Source organism: Cydia fagiglandana, chromosome 24, assembly GCF_963556715.1.
Source record: "Cydia fagiglandana chromosome 24, ilCydFagi1.1, whole genome shotgun sequence".
Taxonomy (NCBI): Eukaryota; Metazoa; Arthropoda; class Insecta; order Lepidoptera; family Tortricidae; genus Cydia; species Cydia fagiglandana.
The window spans coordinates 11,154,754-11,173,974 of NC_085955.1; the positions used below are offsets into that span (position 1 = coordinate 11,154,754).

Sequence of the window (19,221 nt, forward strand, 5' to 3'; positions counted from 1 at the left end):
GTCTTGTGACACCCTGTATACAAAAGTATCCAAATTAGTTTAACGAGTGCCCTCAATCATTGAAGAAAGAGATACCATCATCACCAGATATCTGACCTGCTGTAAATGGGACAAACTGTGAACAAAAAAATATCCCAAATCGGGCTATAGTTAGACAAAGAAAAGAGAGCGATTTTGATAGCCCAAGCAGGACAAGTGTTATTATAAACGTCTAAATTTCGTAGAAGTTTGACGTTTAAAATAACACTTGCACTGCGTGGGCTATCGTAATCGCGGCAGACATTTCTTTGTCTAACTAACAGTCTTCGACACACCTGAAAACAAAGTGTCATTCTATAGAACTTGCAAACTATGTAAACAAACCGCCATATTGTAACTGTCACTGAATGATGATTTCAGTATGGCGGTTTGTTTACATAGTTAGCAAATTCCATAGAATGACACGTTAAGGAAAAGTTTTTAAACGAATTGAGATATATCTAAGCGCCACTCGCACCATCCTACTAACCCGGGGTTCAGCGATTTAACCGTTAACTCAGTGTCAAATTGTACTAGTAACCATGGTTACTACAGGTTTAACTGGCTAAGGGGTCATCCATTAATTACATCACACGTTTAGGGGGAGGGAGGGGGTCAAGAAAATGTGACATATTGTGAGATGGGGGAGGGGGGAGACACAAACTTTGTGACGTCACTTTAACTTCATCAGTAACCGAAAATTTATTTAAATTATTTTATTCGCTGTATATTTAAATAACAAGTTTTTAAAAAATTTATTGTCGTTTTTATTCCTTTAATGTTCTTTCCTAAGCATTTTTTGGGTTATAAAATTAATAATATTTATATCGTCAAAAATATTTTGATAAAATATTAATAATACTTAGGTACTTACTTAATTCGATTTGGCAATTTCGTAGAAAAAATGTGACGTCACACTAGGGGGGAGGGGTTTGTCAAATGTGACCAAGTGTGACAAGGAGGGGGGAGGGGTCAAAAAACCTAGAAATTCGTGTGACGTAATTAATGGATGACCCCTAACCCCGGGTTAGTGGAATGGTGCAATTGGCGCTAAAAAGAATAATTTGTAAGAAGTATTGACAAACGCCGCCCGCGTCCCCGCGCCGCTTCCTTACTTTACGTTACCTATTTAGTGACGTTATCTATGAAAAGGGACCTTATTGTCGATGGCGCTTAAGTCATTATTAACGACGCTCCGATATAAACACAATGCCGCGCGACGCTGTGCGGCGTAAGCGCCATCGACAATAAGGTCCCTTTTCATAGATAATGCCCCATTTTAATTCGTTGCGTTAAGTTGTTTAAGTTCTACTTTAGTTAGTTAATAGGGTAAATGCATTTCCATCGTGTAGGCTTTCAGTATTTCCTTTTGTTGTTTGTTCTTCGGGGGGCGATTGTGTAAATATTGTTTAAAAAAAATCATCATCAAGAACTAACGCATTTAGATTTGACTGTAGTGTGGTGGTTGTATCTGCTCAACTATGACTGCGTCACTTATGTTTTCGATTTTGAAGATAGGGATACAATTAACACGCTATGTCAGCGGTCGGCAACAGGCGGCTCGTGAGCCTCCCTGGCTATTTTGTATGTAAAGGGGTATCCAGACGGGACTGACGAAATCGATTTGTTCAGGAAAATAATTGGTCAATCTCAGCTAGCGTCCACACGTACACAAATTAAATCACCAATTTGCATTCTGCTATGAAAATTGGCATTTTTATGTCCGCACCTGCTGATGTGATCGGGGAATCAAATTGGTATTTGCGTCCGCACGGCCCTGTTCGATCGGAGAATTTCATCAGATTGGCGAAAAATTGTCTCATCTGGATACAACTTAATATTGCCAAACGACCATGTCTGCTAAAGACACAAATATTACCAAAGTGCGGCCCGCGTCATCTACGTTAACTACTGTGTGGCCCTTGGCTGCTAAAAGGTTGCCGACCGCTGCGCTATGTGATTCAGTTTACAATCACAATAACTTCAAGTGAATTTTCATACTTATTTCATGTTCGATCATGCTTCTTTCTATAGACCGACCGCTTAACTGAGTCCTCGCCTGCGCGGTGCGGGGGCGACGGGGTGGGACGGGGAAGGACGACTAAGGGTCTCCCCTGATATATCGACGCGCATTCGGCAAAAGCCGATAGGAAAAAGCCGTCGACGCGTCGGCAGGCGCCGGCCAATGCGAGCCGAGCCGAACGACGACTTTTTCGCTCTTATTGCGTGGACATAAAGCTTTTTCCTATCGGCTTTTGCCGAATGCGCGTCGATATATCAGGGGAGACCCTAAGGGTGGCGGGGAAGGTGCGGGCGCCGTACGCCAGCGTCTTCCCCGCCACCCTTAGTCGTCCTTCCCCGTCGCCCCCGCACCGCGCAGGCGAGGACTCACTTAAGCGGTCGTACTATAATATCATCGGATGTTTTCCTCTCGCCCCCGTTGATTCCCGTTTTCCCCTTGTATTTAGGCTAAAAATCGTACAATGGAAGCAATAATATTATCGTGTGGGTGTGGGCTTGTATATAACCTGTAACGCTTTAGTTCAATACTGAGGTATTTAGGACCTTTATTTCATAACATGCGAGATCAGTTATCAATAATATTAAAACATTAAAATGTAAGCTTCGGTGTTTGACCTCACCATTAAGTGCCAAAAATTATGATAAAAATATTAGAATGTTCATTCGAATAATATTAAAAAGGGACATAGCTACGCGTTATTTTAAATGTTAATTGATTGTAACACAGTTATAGAGTTAGACCAAGAAAAGTCTACAGCGATTTTGATAGCCCGCGCAGTGCAAGTTGCAAGTGCTATGTATTTGTATACGTCATAATTTCATACAAGTTTGACGTTTAAAATGACACACTGCGTGGGCTATCAAAATCGCTGCAGAATTTTCTTGGTCTGACTCTACATATATACACAAACTCTCCGTATTGAACTAACGCTCAACGACATATATGAGGAGGATGTTAGAACCATTTCATATGTATTGAATTTTGAAAAGGTTATTTATACCGTTAGGTGACAAGCAAAAGTCACTAATTACTAAAAAAAGTTTAAACAAAAATCGACCTTCTTTTAGTACTAATATGGTTCACTATGGCGATGAACTTGTGGTGGTACTTAGTGAGTTTTGCTTATCACCCGACAATACGTTCTCCTTATACTCATCAGTGTATCACTAAACACGCGTGTAACCCCGGCTACTCACGTAACGATAAATCGTTGCGATAAAACTGTGCAGTCCGACTGTGCAGATAAATCGAACCGTGTGTATGTCGATTATCGTAACGATTTGTCATACACACGGTTCGATTTATCTGCACAGTTTTATCGCAACGATTTATCGTTACGTGAGTAGCCGGGGTAAGACGTGCGTAGGGACTCTTGGGAACAATAATATCAGTTTTATAGAAATCGGAATGATTGCGATTTTGGGTGAATTTGCAGGCATTTATTAATGAAATAAAATTGTGGTTAATGGTGACATTGGGGTTGCTCTGCTATTTACTTAGTCAAAACCTCTTGTCCTCTATATAGGACACAATTGGATCATATGCACTCTTATCGGAGCGGGTTGTTTTATACAGAGTGTTTGGTACATCGTTTGCCAAATTAAAACGGCAGATAGGTTGAGTCATTTGCTATCTTCTCAAGCCTAGAATTTTTTAATTTGACGCACATTTTTTTCTTCACTTCTATGCCAGTTTTTCGTCAATTTCCAATTTTTACTTGCGTAGAAGTAAAAAAACCATGGCCAAGTTTGTTTTTCTAGGCATGAGAAGATAGCAAATGACTCAACCTATCTGCCGTTTTAATTTGGCAAACGATGTACCAAACAGCCTGTAGTTTATTTTACCATAGAGTAATATAAGTAAAGAAAGAGTGGCAACTGCATACCAATATGCGCGTTATTTCGCAGTCGACATCTAACGTCAAGTAGTGGAACTATCAGTACCCAGCACTGACTAGAAATGTTCAACTAAAACAATTTACAACTAATATTAGAAGCAGAAGGAGTCGAAAATAGAGTTTTGAGTAGTTTGGTTATAATATTAGCTGAAAATTGTTGAGCATTAAAGTTTTCGTTCGCCGCGACATCTATTGTCGAGTATCAGTACTGATACATTCCGCTACTTGACGCTAGATGTCGACCACGAAAGGGGTCATCCATTAATTACGTCACACGAATTTTTAGGTTTTTTGACCCCCCCCCCCCCTCCTTGTCACACTTGGTCACATTTGGCAAACTCCTCCCCCCTAGTGTGACGTCACATTTTTTCTACGAAATCGCCAAATCGAATTAAGTAAGTACCTAAGTATTATTATTAATATTTTATCAAAATATTTTTGACGATATAAATATTAGTAATTTTATAACCCAAAACTGCTTATGAAAGAAAATTAAACGAATAAAAACGATTATCGTTTTAAAAACATGTTATTTAAATGTACAGCGAATAAAATAATTTAAACAAATTTTCGGTTACTGATGAAGTTAAAGTGACGTCACAAAGTTTGTGTCTCCCCCCTCCCCTATATCACAATATGTCACATTTTCTTGACCCCCTCCCTCCCCCTAAACGTGTGATGTAATTAATGGATGACCACGAAATAACTAGCGTTTTGTTAAGAACACTGATGTATGGAGTTACCACTCTATCTTTACTTTTATTACTCTATGATTTTACTTAAGAAACTGCAATGTCTTTTTATTAGTACAGTCGCCATCAGATATATCGGAGCGGTCAAGGTGCTCACAAATATCTGAACACGCCTATATTGTCAGGGCGTTAGAGTGCGTGTTCAGATATTGTGAACACCTTGGCCGCTCCGATATATTTGATGGCGACTGTACTTTCAACGGACAACGAGAAATGCCTTGTTTAATCAAAGTGACCCCAAATCATCCAGTCTTTGTAAACCTGCCCAGATCTGTACTGGAGTTGATTATGTTTGTTTAGCCTTATGCTTTATACTGGCCAAAAAAATAGATTTATCATCATTTTATGTCAATTACAGTTTGAAATATCTATGTTTCTAGTACAATATTATGTTATGCCAAATATTCTGTTCGGTAAAATTTCTTTTATATTTAATATGTTCTAAAAATCCGAATCCAAATGTCCTTTAAATAGGACATTTCAATAAATAATTATTGAGCAGAGTATCATGGGCGGGCATGTCTTATATAATATACTCTTACCCGAATATGTACCTTATAATTACAGGACTTAAACCGTTTTTCCTTTAGCCGAAGCATACTTGAACAATCCAATGTCGGTGTTCCAAAACGAAAATTCGTTGTCACATTTATTTGAAACTAAGCATCACGTGTTTTGGAACGACTCCTTTAGACGGCGGTGTCATTAGCCTCCTCCACACTCGTGCGCGAATCGCGGCGCGAAGCCGCGAACGTGAGTGTGGCGTCGATTTTCGCAGACAGCGAAATCGACTCCACACTCGCGTTCGCGGCTTCGCCCGCGATTTACGCGCATAGTCTGGAGGGGGCTATTGACTTGAGTTGTGTGAACAAGACGTCAATGGCCCTTGTCGTTATAGAGTGTTATAAGAGTTCGATCCACACATTAATTCATCATACATATTTATGTAAAAAGTGAAAAAACATGAAGTTTTAATAGGTCTTCGCATTGTTCACGCAATATCAGCTGGGTATTTTCATTTTAACGTACAGTCAGTTACGGCCAAAGTGGTCTAATATAATTACACATATTTTAATAAGCCCATGCTATATGTCTAGCTGATATACATATTTGAACAACTTTTGTGGCTAATTACATGAGGATAATATGAGGACATTTTTATATAAGATACCTAATTATAGTTATTCGTTTTGGAACGTTGCTCTAGCCAATGTTGTCAGCCGTAGTTGAAGTATTAATTGTGCTCATTTTTTATTTTATTAAATGCACTGCTATTGTATTTTCAGTTATTTTATTTCCCTCGTCTTTCTTGTCCTATTCCCACTAGTTACCACCAAGTTGTTACCAGTGATAACTACTGGGAGTTTTTTCCCACCTTTTACCACTGGTAACTACTGGGAAAATAATTCCCAGTTACGACAAGGTGGGAATTTTCTAGTACTTACCACCAAAATGTTGTTAAAGTTCAATACTAATAACACAGCTCTAGGCCTATTGTGCTGAAAGAGTCGGTTTAGGCTTCTCAAATAATTTAGAACAGACCTCCAATCACCGCCTAGTGTCCCGTCGTCCAGGTACGGTGAACTGTAAAAATATGGGTGTAGCCAACTTATTCAAAAACAAGTATGTCCCATAGTTCTTAATTCGCTGACATAGAGCTATGGCACATATTTTTAAGATGATTTGTGCAGCCATATTTTTACAGTTGACTTTATCACGAATTTAATTTAGGTTGGAAATGAAATGCACTTATGGAAATTTCAGTAGGAGTGGCAGAGAAAGCGGTATTACTGCTTGTCCTTGTCACAGTCTCACTTTTTGTTCGTTCCCCACCAAAAATTTAGTATGGTTTATGGTGGGCAACAAATAACCCGACCGAATTACGTAGATTGTTTTTGGTTCAGGAATGTTAAAACGTGTTTTTAATATTGTCGCTTTGCGTATGTTTTGTCCCTCACGGAGGCACGCGTATACCACTTCTATGTAGAGTCTGTGCGGAAGGAGAAGAGTCGTGGCAGAAACGGGAACTAACATTTTAAATTTTATATGGCAATCAAACCTTTGACACCTGTCTTGTAAAAAGTAAACTAACTTCTGTCATTGTATATTTTTATTAACAAAAACCGCAAGTTTTATGTATAAAATATTTTCAAAACACGATGAAACCGTACATAAAACCACAAGAAAAATTATATTTAACATTGTTCGGTTTTGTCAGCGGGAAGAAAACGGCTAAAAGCCGACTATCGACTTACAAAAAGTCGCGGAACGTGTTTCCGCTATTCGCGGGTATTGATGTTGTATTTAATATCAAATAATTACCTATTTAATAAGCCCCTTAAGTAACTTGTCTCCGGTACATAATCGGTAAGTATATTCATTCAAAATATATTAGTTTTCATAAATATGCAGGTCATTCATGATCTTTAAAATAACTGACAAATAGTCTTGATACTTGCCATTTTATGCATATTTATGTAATTTTTTTTCAGGATTGTGTAAAAGTACCTACGGTATCTCGAATAAAAGACCGCTAAGTAGGTGATATGCAAGAATTCGTAATCTACGTGCCGGATTCAAGCACATCCAGTTCCTCACATCAGTCCCTGATTGTTCTGAAGCTAGCTCAAACATAAGTGACATTGAATATTTTAATTCAGACGTCGATTACAAAGAATAAAACCTTTTCATAAAAATATTTCTTTATTTGTAAGTTCGTTTACTAGGTTCTGTTAGTTACGAAATTATAAGTATTTCATATTTAACAGACTTTTCGGCGAAGTAAAATATCGTGAGATGAGAGAACCGGACATATCCCAATAAGGCCTACCTACTTATGCACTATTTTTATTCATATTTATTATTAATAATGTACACATACATTACAAGTCAAGTTTACAATGGATGAAATATATCCCTGATAGTAAAATTACAGTTATAATGCCCAATTTCTACCCGTTCTACCCGGTTTTGTATTAAAATAACTGTTGGACTGCACAGATTAGGTACTTAGTACATAAATGAGACTCTATCTTGTTTGGTACTAAAATTACAGTTGTATTGGGCAGATTCTTAACTAGTTTTAGCAGTTTTGTCAATCGCACTGTCACTTTTTAGTATCTGAAACATAAAAACAAAAGTGTGTTTTAAAAAGAAAACTAGTGCCTGCGCTAAATCAGAGGATTGATTTGACGAGCCGACACCACCACCAGGCTCCGTTTAGTAAGCCGTGGTAAAAAACCGGAAAAAAAAGGGATACAAGTATCATGACCTTTAGTGTCGTACTATAATCACGTGACCAGTGTTGTCAGCATAGCAAAAACCATAAAATAGCACTGGCGCGCCCTCAAATCCCACGACTCTTCTCTTTCCGCACAGACTCTAGCAACTTCACTCGAGCCGCGTAAACCAAGCATAAGAAAACGTTTATTTTATAATCTGTGCCATGCAACTTGTCAATGTCATATTGACATTTGCGACATTCCGTCGAGGGCTCGCCGCTTGCGTTGTATTGATTGTTTTTATTTTCTCAAGCTACTTAATACTTATTGTCTTATTCAGTCTTAAATAGGCTATCACAATAAACATTTCTCCTTTTCTCTTACGTATTACATCTCTGCTTCAATAGTCTTTGATACACGATATAAAATCGTAATCGTACTTTCTGTATACACACATCGGCATATATAGTTGTCGTCAATGCAAGTGTAATTATTTGAATTTTATAGTTTTGCGTACCAACAGTAGCCGTTCAGGACTGATTTGACGTTAAAAAAGGAATAGATAGCTCACAGCACGCGCCGCCGCATCGCCTTCGCCCTAATACCGTATATCGGCTTCGCAGGCCGCTACAGACTCCCTATAATGGATACGCACAGTGCGTGCGAGGTCTCTGTGGAGATTGAATGCGTGAAGAAGGAAGCTGAAGAAGTGCCGGTGGAACCAGAACACAGTATGTTTGATCAAATGATTTTTGTAATAAATATTTGGTTCGTACTTAATCTAAAAAAAAAAGTGTTTGTTATTCTATTGTCATGAAAATATATGAATTGTTGACAATTTTGAGTAATTGTCTTCATATTTTTTGTGTAGTTTTTATAATTTTAGTGATTCAGTAATTAATTTTTTTTTATTTGCATAGGGAAACAAACAGCATATAATTACACATATATAGTTGGTCAAGCAGATCTTGTCAGTAGAAAAAGGCGGCAAATTTGAAAAATGTAGGCGCGAAGGCATATCGTCTCATAGAAAATTTGAATTTCGCGCCCTTTTCTACTGACAAGATGTGCTTAACCATCTATAGTTAAAATAATTAAGTTAATACAATTGCCAGAACAGTTTCCACTTGTGGGTAACACAATTATTGCTCTGAGTGAAGTAACATGCACTTATATAAATTAACAAGGCAATCTAGACACTAGACAAACTAAACCTAAAGATATAAGAAAATATGTACAACTTATACAGGGTGGAACATTTCTAGAGACTGAGCTGAAAGGATAGTGTTATCCAGACATAGAAGTTTTTGTGGCAAAAACAAGTGTTTTAAAAAATGGAACTATAAGTGTTAGGTAGATTAATATTTAAAATATGTAACTTCTACTTGCCGTAGAAAAGTTACCGAGACAATAATGCAAATCAATTACAAAGCGGTACATAATTTCTTTATTACATATATTAAGTACTTAAAAATTAAAACATAAACTGTAGTATACAGGGCCTAAATAATAGAAAACTACCAATATATCAAAAGAGAAGAAGATATCGAATATGATGTGTATTTCGCAGCAGCTATCTTCTTATATAATAAAATGTAATAAATATTTAAGTATGGTAAGGTAACATCGATAACAGACATGTCACATTTTATTTAGACACTATATTTTGCCACTAAAACTTCTATGTTGGGTGTTATCTAAGTGATCTATAATCGAGTTATTATAATCGTAAAGCTGGATTGAAAAGTAAAACAATATCATTAAAATGAAATGTATTTATCACATTCACTGCCAGGGGGCGTGGCCTAAGAACAAACTTGTATGACGGTGAACGCACATGTGCGTTGGGGGCAGTGAATGTGTTATATCAGTGACAACTCTGACTACAAATTTATTACTTGGTTATTACATTTTAAAGTCATTAACTTGACTTTACATTCGATGCTCGGATCTACTTGCTAGGGTCTTATATATTATGTCTATGATTTATTTAAAAACAAAATGCAACTTTACAGGACTAGCCTAAGTCATTACATTTCTTACACCTAAGTTCAAAATACAAAATAAATATAAAATAAAAAAAATAACAATAATAAAAGTATGGAAAAATTACATAAGGTCATCATATCATAAAATTGGTATACATACATTAAATCCTTAGGTCAGTGACTCGCATAATTTCAAACACTCTCTCTCAATAACCGTCCAGCCGTCCGCAAACAAATCGCAGGAGTGTTGCACAGCACCGAGCTTGTAGGTAGGGTCTTGGTAGGGTAGCGGCTTGGTAGGGTTAGGGTAGGGTAGGATCTACATGCAAACGCCACATTGCAGGCTAGCATGCACTGGGCCCAAGACAGAGCGGCTTGGAGAGCGCTGGTGAAAAGTGTCCACATTCGTCACGTCCCTCGGCCATGAGGATACGACAAGGAAGAGGATCTACATGCAGATTTTTTAGAAATATTAATAGTGCAAAAAAGTATGTAGCCTAAACAATACCCCGCTTGCATAAAAGTCCTGCGTTTTGTTCCACCCGATATATTTATATACTTTATTATGCTTATGTATTTTTTTTGCACACAATGTACACTTATTTTTAATGAATTGCAACATTAATAATATGTTAAAGACAACAAAAATGTCTAAAGCTCTGACTACATATTGGTGTATTCAGAAATTCAGATCTATAGAGTAAGGTAGAAGTATGTACTAGTGCTTGACGCTGCACTAGTATTCGACATGAGCACTTTATGTCAAAGTAATATAGCTTAAATTTGAATGCCGAGATTTTTCTGTATTCAAATTTAATGCTTGTCACTTTGTCATAAAGTGCCCATGTCGAATACTATAGTTCGTTTTTTTTAGCATTAGAAAGAACTTGCAAGAAGGTAAGCGATCTTGACATGTCTTTTAATTGAAAAACGCTTTTTAATAATCTATAACTATTACTTATGAAAGCAGACGAATATAAATGATCGTATTAGATTCATAATTGTTACAAATTTGCCGTAACTTATTTTTAAAATGTGTTTTTCAATTAAAAGACACGTCAAGATTGTTTACCTAATTTCTAATGCTAAAAAAAACGAAGTATAGTGCAGCGTCGAGCACTAGTACTTCTACCCATGGTATAATAATATACTCCGCCTGGTACTCTCTTCCCGTCTTTTCTAGGTCACCTGACTGACACAAGCCTACGTCATCATACGACAGCGCTATATGATAATATGCGATAGCGGTATATATAGCGGCCATGTTATTGTGACGTATGCTTGTGTCACTCTGGGAAGAGAAGACCATGTTTTATTAGACTATGCTTCTACCTTAATTGCGGAACAACATGAAGCTAAACAGATTAACTGTTTATATTTGCAGTTGAGGTGGAAATCGAGTTCGTGCCATGTGAAGTGAGCGACGGATCGTACAATGATGACGATTACGAGGGACAGAACCCTGAAGGTACACACATATTTACGGTTATAGGGGCGCGAAACTCCTGACTTCGGCCAAACTCGGCTGCGCTCGGCTCGGCATTGCTCCGAGCAATGATTAGGGTTGGCACCACTTGACTTCCTTTTGCGTGCACGACCACAGATAAGATAATCACTTGAATTTTGACAACCCTAAATAGCCTAAAGCGATAGCCTAAAGGGAACTTATCCCTTATAGGGATAAGTTCGCCTTTGTACTTCCATTACTGTAATTTATTTTTGTAAACCTGTGTTGTGTACAATAAAGTGATTACTACTACTACTACTACTACTACTAGCATGATTCGACCCTGAACCGCTGTCAAACTTCGGTTTTGTAGGAAGTTTTATTTATTCTGTCACGGTTATTTATTTAATCATTATTCAGACTCTCAGTCCTTGGTCGTCAGACACCAAAAAACTAGTAAAATAAATTGTCTACCAAACTAGTCTGGGTGTCTGGCGACCTACGAGCTGGCGCATTTTTTGCACAAAAAACTCATCCTCACTGCAGAGGGGGAACGCGGCCAGTGTCCTGGGAACAATGCCTCAGGCTATGCTAGGTATAGACTAGACTTATGATAATTCCCTATGTGCAATAATGTATGAATAAAGAAATATTAGGATTAAATTATTGCACATAAGAAAAAACGAAGTCTGACTTAATGCCAAAAAGCATTCTCTACCAGTAAACCGTAAAGCAAAGCACAGAGATTGTGGTCGGTGTTACTACTATTAACAATATTAAAAAACCGGGCAAGTGCGAGTTGGACTCGCGCACGAAGGGTTCCGTACCATAATGCAAAAAACAAAACAAAAAAAAGCAATAAAAAACGGTCACCCATCCAAGTACTGACCACTCCCGACGTTGCTCAACTTTGGTCAAAAATCACGTTTGTTGTATGGGAGCCCCATTTAAATCTTTGTTTTATTCTGTTTTTAGTATTTGTTGTTATACCGGCAACAGAAATACATCATCTGTGAAAATTTCAACTGTCTAGCTATCACGGTTCATGAGATACAGCCTGGTGACAGACAGACGGACGGACGGACGGACAGCGAAGTCTTAGTAATAGGGTCCCGTTTTACCCTTTGGGGTACGGAACCCTAAAAAATAACACAAGCTACATTAAAGTTTAACATACATATGCAAGGACATAAAAATATATTACCTTAAATATTTATTATATTCTGTTACGAATACATCATCTGTGAAAAAATCAACTGCTTAGCTATTTAGCTATTTATATAGTTTATGGTATACAGCCTGGTGACAGACAGACGGACAGCGAAGTCTTAGTAAAAGGGTCCCGTTTTTACCCTTTGAGTACGGAACCCTAAAAACTACCCTGAACCACATTTGTATTGTATTGTATGGTATTTAAACTTTGACATTATAAAAAAAAAACGGGCAAGTGCGAGTCGGACTCGCGCACGAAGGGTTCCGTACCATAAAGCAAAAAAAAAACGGAAAAAATGCAAAAAGAAAACGGTCACCCATCCAAGTACTGACCACGCCCGACGTTGCTTAACTTTCGTCAAAAATCACGTTTGCTGTATGGGAGCCCCACTTAAATCTTTATTTTATTCTGTTTTTAGTATTTGTTGTTATAGCGGCAACAGAAATACATCATCTGTGAAAATTTCAACTGTCTAGCTATCACGGTTCGTGAGATACAGCCTGGTGACAGACAGACGGACGGACGGACGGACAGCGAAGTCTTAGTAATAGGGTCCCGTTTTACCCTTTGGGTACGGAACCCTAAAAAATAAAGTTTTTGGAACTTTGAACCACATTAAGTTTGCGTTTCTTAAGATCTTTTCGATGAGAATCTAGTAATTCTAGTAGATGTCTGTTGAAAAAAAATTCAGTCGGCGGGGGAGGGGGGTGAGTCGGACTTAATAGAGATTTCATTCACGTTCCACGTGAAAAAATACATTGTTAAAAATTTTGTAATGTACGGAACCCTTGGAACGTGAGTACGACTCGCACTTGACCGGTTTTTTTTTAAATCTTATCTGTTGAGATGGTTTACAACCAGATTTGGTCGAAATATTTATTGAGTTCGTTACAATCGTCTCGATGAAGTGAAACTGTAAAAGCTATTGTAGGAAATGTTCCCGGTACTGAGGTTGTATGGCGAGAACCGGGAAATCCCGATTCCGGTACTGTATTTGTATGGAAAACCAGTACTAATTGACTATTATTTATGAATATGTTAAAGTGTTCATTTGTGGTTACAGCTTCGAAAACTCGAGGAGGCAGAAGAAACGGTGGTCGGCAACAGCCCGCTAGGGTTTGCCGCGCGAGGCATGAGACAACCATCGTCCGAACTCCAAAGCGGAAAAACCCATACCCTTGCGATATGTGTGGAAAGAGATTCAGTAAACTAGACAATTTAAACAAACATAGACGAGTCCACACCGGAGAAAAGCCCTTTTCATGTGAATATTGTAAAAAAGAGTTCTCTCGTTTGTCTGCTTTAACCAGTCACATACGTGTTCACACTGGTGAAAAATCGTACACCTGCGAAATATGTCAAAAGCAATTTGCACATTTGAGTAACTTGACTATACATAGAAGAATCCATACTGGTCAAAAGTCGTATAAATGTGAAGTATGCGAGAAGCAATTCGCTCACTTAAGCAATTTGACTGTACATAAAAGAATACACACTGGTGAAAAATCATATACATGTGAAGTATGTCAAAAGCCTTTTGCACATTTAAGCAACTTGACGGTACATAAAAGAATTCATACTGGGGAAAAGGCGTACACATGTGAAATATGTGAAAAGCAATTCGCACATTTGAGTAATTTGACTGTACATAAACGTACCCATACAGGAGAGAAGCCGCACTCGTGTGAAATATGTAAGAAACAGTATTCGAGTTCTGTTGGATTGATAAAACATATAAAGACCCATAATGTTGAAAATTGTTAGTCCTTATGTATGAATACTTTACAAATTGAATCGAATCTGTCTGTTTACGGCCGCCTAGAATTTAGAAAATATGTAAACGTTTTAAAAATTAAGTAGGATCTACAAAAAAGGTTAATTAAGTGAATGAACTGACGTTCATCACTGAACTAAAGTAATTAGTAAATTAACATTCACATGTTAATTTACTAAATAACTGGACTAAAATATTAGGCTTAGCCAATTGACTTTTTCTCTTTCTTATTATTTTTTTATATTAATATATTTTTGCTTTTTTATTCTGGGACGTACTACATTTTTTACTATCTGTAAATTGTAAATACAGATGTCAATCACAATGAATTTTTTTTCATAACAAACAAAAATGTTAAGAGACATAACACTAATTAAAAACTAGTTTATATTTATATTTAAGTTTAATTTTTTCATTGTGATTGGAGCATTAATTTTAATTAGAAATTTATATTAGACATTACATTATTTACTTTTCTATACTTTGTTTCTGATAAAAATAATGAAAGTATGTATATTAGGCCTAGTTAGTATAAACATTAGTATAAATTGTTTTGATGTAAAAAATAGGCATATATGTATTTAATAATAGGCTAATTAAATGATAGAAACATTAGCATCCTTTAGTTTAATTAACACTCAGCGCCATTGACCCTAGCAGAGCACTATTTAATATTAGGCCACTTGCACCATTCCACTAACCCGGGGTTAACCAGTTACCACGGTTACCAGTACAATTTGACACTGGGTTGAATGTTTAACAGCTTAACCCCGGGTTAGTGGAATGGTGCAAGTGGGCCTTTAAACACTAGGTATAGTCTGTTCGAGATCCTGACAACGGTGAAAAATAGAGATAATACTTCTAAAAATACGTGTGGTAAAGCCCGTCCACGAAAAAAAGTGGTCGGTGTTACAACGACAAATTAGAAAAAAAACTAAGAAAAACAATTTCATGGGCTATTTAAATTAAAGTTTTATTAGTGTTCTTTAAAATTAATAAACCTCCTGTTTAACAAATTAACACTGGTAAAATGCCCTGACTTTGCTTCGGACTCCTTCCATCAATCTCTGTACATCACTTTCGGTCACCTTTTTACATGTCGTATCCCACATTCTTTTGAACTGTTGCTCATTTGTAGCAATTTTACCACTATTTTTCAATTTTCTTTTCATTATTGAAAACCAGTACTAATTGACTATTATTTATGAATATGTTAAAGTGTTCATTTGTGGTTACAGCTTCGAAAACTCGAGGAGGCAGAAGAAACGGTGGTCGGCAACAGCCCGCTAGGGTTTGCCGCGCGAGGCATGAGACAACCATCGTCCGAACTCCAAAGCGGAAAAACCCATACCCTTGCGATATGTGTGGAAAGAGATTCAGTAAACTAGACAATTTAAACAAACATAGACGAGTCCACACCGGAGAAAAGCCCTTTTCATGTGAATATTGTAAAAAAGAGTTCTCTCGTTTGTCTGCTTTAACCAGTCACATACGTGTTCACACTGGTGAAAAATCGTACACCTGCGAAATATGTCAAAAGCAATTTGCACATTTGAGTAACTTGACTATACATAGAAGAATCCATACTGGTCAAAAGTCGTATAAATGTGAAGTATGCGAGAAGCAATTCGCTCACTTAAGCAATTTGACTGTACATAAAAGAATACACACTGGTGAAAAATCATATACATGTGAAGTATGTCAAAAGCCTTTTGCACATTTAAGCAACTTGACGGTACATAAAAGAATTCATACTGGGGAAAAGGCGTACACATGTGAAATATGTGAAAAGCAATTCGCACATTTGAGTAATTTGACTGTACATAAACGTACCCATACAGGAGAGAAGCCGCACTCGTGTGAAATATGTAAGAAACAGTATTCGAGTTCTGTTGGATTGATAAAACATATAAAGACCCATAATGTTGAAAATTGTTAGTCCTTATGTATGAATACTTTACAAATTGAATCGAATCTGTCTGTTTACGGCCGCCTAGAATTTAGAAAATATGTAAACGTTTTAAAAATTAAGTAGGATCTACAAAAAAGGTTAATTAAGTGAATGAACTGACGTTCATCACTGAACTAAAGTAATTAGTAAATTAACATTCACATGTTAATTTACTAAATAACTGGACTAAAATATTAGGCTTAGCCAATTGACTTTTTCTCTTTCTTATTATTTTTTTATATTAATATATTTTTGCTTTTTTATTCTGGGACGTACTACATTTTTTACTATCTGTAAATTGTAAATACAGATGTCAATCACAATGAATTTTTTTTCATAACAAACAAAAATGTTAAGAGACATAACACTAATTAAAAACTAGTTTATATTTATATTTAAGTTTAATTTTTTCATTGTGATTGGAGCATTAATTTTAATTAGAAATTTATATTAGACATTACATTATTTACTTTTCTATACTTTGTTTCTGATAAAAATAATGAAAGTATGTATATTAGGCCTAGTTAGTATAAACATTAGTATAAATTGTTTTGATGTAAAAAATAGGCATATATGTATTTAATAATAGGCTAATTAAATGATAGAAACATTAGCATCCTTTAGTTTAATTAACACTCAGCGCCATTGACCCTAGCAGAGCACTATTTAATATTAGGCCACTTGCACCATTCCACTAACCCGGGGTTAACCAGTTACCACGGTTACCAGTACAATTTGACACTGGGTTGAATGTTTAACAGCTTAACCCCGGGTTAGTGGAATGGTGCAAGTGGGCCTTTAAACACTAGGTATAGTCTGTTCGAGATCCTGACAACGGTGAAAAATAGAGATAATACTTCTAAAAATACGTGTGGTAAAGCCCGTCCACGAAAAAAAGTGGTCGGTGTTACAACGACAAATTAGAAAAAAAACTAAGAAAAACAATTTCATGGGCTATTTAAATTAAAGTTTTATTAGTGTTCTTTAAAATTAATAAACCTCCTGTTTAACAAATTAACACTGGTAAAATGCCCTGACTTTGCTTCGGACTCCTTCCATCAATCTCTGTACATCACTTTCGGTCACCTTTTTACATGTCGTATCCCACATTCTTTTGAACTGTTGCTCATTTGTAGCAATTTTACCACTATTTTTCAATTTTCTTTTCATTATTGCCCAATAATGCTCTACCGGCCGGTTTGGTGGATTTGCTAATTTCGGTACAAAGGAGATATTATTTTCAGTGTACCATTCTAAAACAGATTTGGCATAATGTGAGGACGCTAAATCAGGCCAGAATATGACAGGCTCGGTGTGGTTTCTTATAAACGGCAATAAACGTTTTTTCAAACACTCTTTCGTGTAAATGGATTGGTTAATCGTACCCGTAGTAACAAACGATTTGCTTTTTTGACCACATGTACAGATGGCTTGCCAGACAAGGAATTTTTTTGCAAATTTATCAAGTTTTTTTGTTGTAAATTTTTTATCGGCATTCCCTCTTTGATTTGCCACATAGAACTGCAAACCTGGTAATTGCTTAAAATCTGCTTTCACGTATGTTTCGTCGTCCATCAAAATACAACCAAACTTCGTCAAATATTTTGTATACAACTTTCGAGCCCGGGTTTTACATAATTTATCCTTTGTAGCATCGCGATTAGGAACTGTAGTTGCCTTGTACGATCGTAAACCTGCACGCTGCTTGATTTTTTGGACATACGATTTCGATACCTTACATTTTCTGGCGACGTCACGGACAGAGAGAGTTGGATTCTTCTTAAAATGCTCGATTACTTTTTTTGCCTTAGTTTTATCAGCAGGACCGCGTTTTCTACCCGAACCACCTTTTCTTGAAACAGACAATCTGGACTGATAATTAGCCAATACCTTTTGCACGGTTGACTTCGGAACTTTTAATAATTTGGCTAAGTTTCCTTGCGATATACCGACATTTTGGTTGTAGGTGTACACGATCTTTTTTCGGATGTCCAGTTGGCTAGACGACATTTTATAAATGTTACGAATTTATAAACTCCAAATAGCCCTAAACGATAGTTTATTCTTCCCGCTATTTAACAATCAAAGTGACAGATGTCAGTTGTCTTTTATTTTATATATTTTTTTTATTAAATGCTGACCACTTTTTATCGGGGACAGACCTTACCTCATTAGATTCGTCATGATGCCTACAAAAGTGTATTCGAAGCGTGAAGCCCTAAAAAATATCAAAAGTTATAAAGAAAAAAAGAAGGGGGAAGTTCCCCAATATCTCAAAAAGTATTAATATTTAAGAAACCAAAATTAATATTATAAAAGAGGAGGACAATTCCAATAACACATTCCATACTTGCAGAACTGTATCTCCATTATTTAAAATAAATGTGATACATTTCGCATCCCGCAGTGTCAGGGGTGCGAAACTCCTGACTTCGGACAAACTCGGCTCCGTTCGGCTAATCATTGCTTCGAGCAATTATTAGGGTTGACAACACTTGACGTCCCTTTGCGTGCACGACCGCAGATAAGATAATGGATTGAATTTTGACAACCCTAAATAGCCGAAAGGGATAGTAAAAAAAAAAATCATTTATTTCAGACTTTGGGTCCATTGGGCCAGATAGTGCCAGGCGTGGATCACTCCGCGATTTCGCCGCTTTGCTACAGGTAGCTACAAGTACATCCGTCCCACACCAATTTTGGTGGCTAGCATAAGCCGCGCGTGGCGCTGTTGCCACCTAGCGGCCATATCTGTCCTGATCGTAACAGACACGTTTTATTAGAGAGTATGTCTTCTGTACCTAGTACTATTATTTATTCTGTGATAGTGCCATATTAGAAGGGACAGCATGGTCCGTCCTTGAACCGCTGTCAAAGTTCGCTTTAGTAAGAAGTTTCCATTCTGTACGGTAGTACTATTATTTATTCTGCGGTAGT

General features: G+C 36.9%; 2 protein-coding genes across 2 annotated transcripts; both read left to right on the forward strand.

Moving 5' to 3' along the window:
* The first annotated feature begins 8,188 nt into the window (after positions 1-8,188).
* On the forward strand, positions 8,189-14,849 carry LOC134676418 (oocyte zinc finger protein XlCOF19-like). Its single transcript, XM_063534809.1, has 3 exons — positions 8,189-8,642; positions 11,284-11,367; positions 13,623-14,849. The coding sequence occupies exons 1-3, from the start codon at positions 8,555-8,557 to the stop codon at positions 14,321-14,323; spliced, it is 873 nt and encodes a 290-aa protein (XP_063390879.1). The 5' UTR covers positions 8,189-8,554; the 3' UTR covers positions 14,324-14,849.
* Positions 14,850-15,198: 349 nt separating this feature from the next.
* LOC134676422 (oocyte zinc finger protein XlCOF19-like) lies at positions 15,199-16,798 on the forward strand. The gene has a single exon (XM_063534813.1). The coding sequence runs from the start codon at positions 15,538-15,540 to the stop codon at positions 16,270-16,272; it is 735 nt and encodes a 244-aa protein (XP_063390883.1). The 5' UTR covers positions 15,199-15,537; the 3' UTR covers positions 16,273-16,798.
* Positions 16,799-19,221: the final 2,423 nt, after the last annotated feature.

Bases quoted from the DNA above. Each gene is read 5' to 3' on its own strand.
- LOC134676422 (XM_063534813.1), top strand. From the start codon at position 15,538: ATGAATATGTTAAAGTGTTCATTTGTGGTTACAGCTTCGAAAACTCGA.
- LOC134676418 (XM_063534809.1), top strand. From the start codon at position 8,555: ATGGATACGCACAGTGCGTGCGAGGTCTCTGTGGAGATTGAATGCGTG. The intron at 8,643-11,283 runs GTATGTTTGATC...TTATATTTGCAG, and splicing joins GCCGGTGGAACCAGAACACA to TTGAGGTGGAAATCGAGTTC. The intron at 11,368-13,622 runs GTACACACATAT...TTGTGGTTACAG, and splicing joins CGAGGGACAGAACCCTGAAG to CTTCGAAAACTCGAGGAGGC.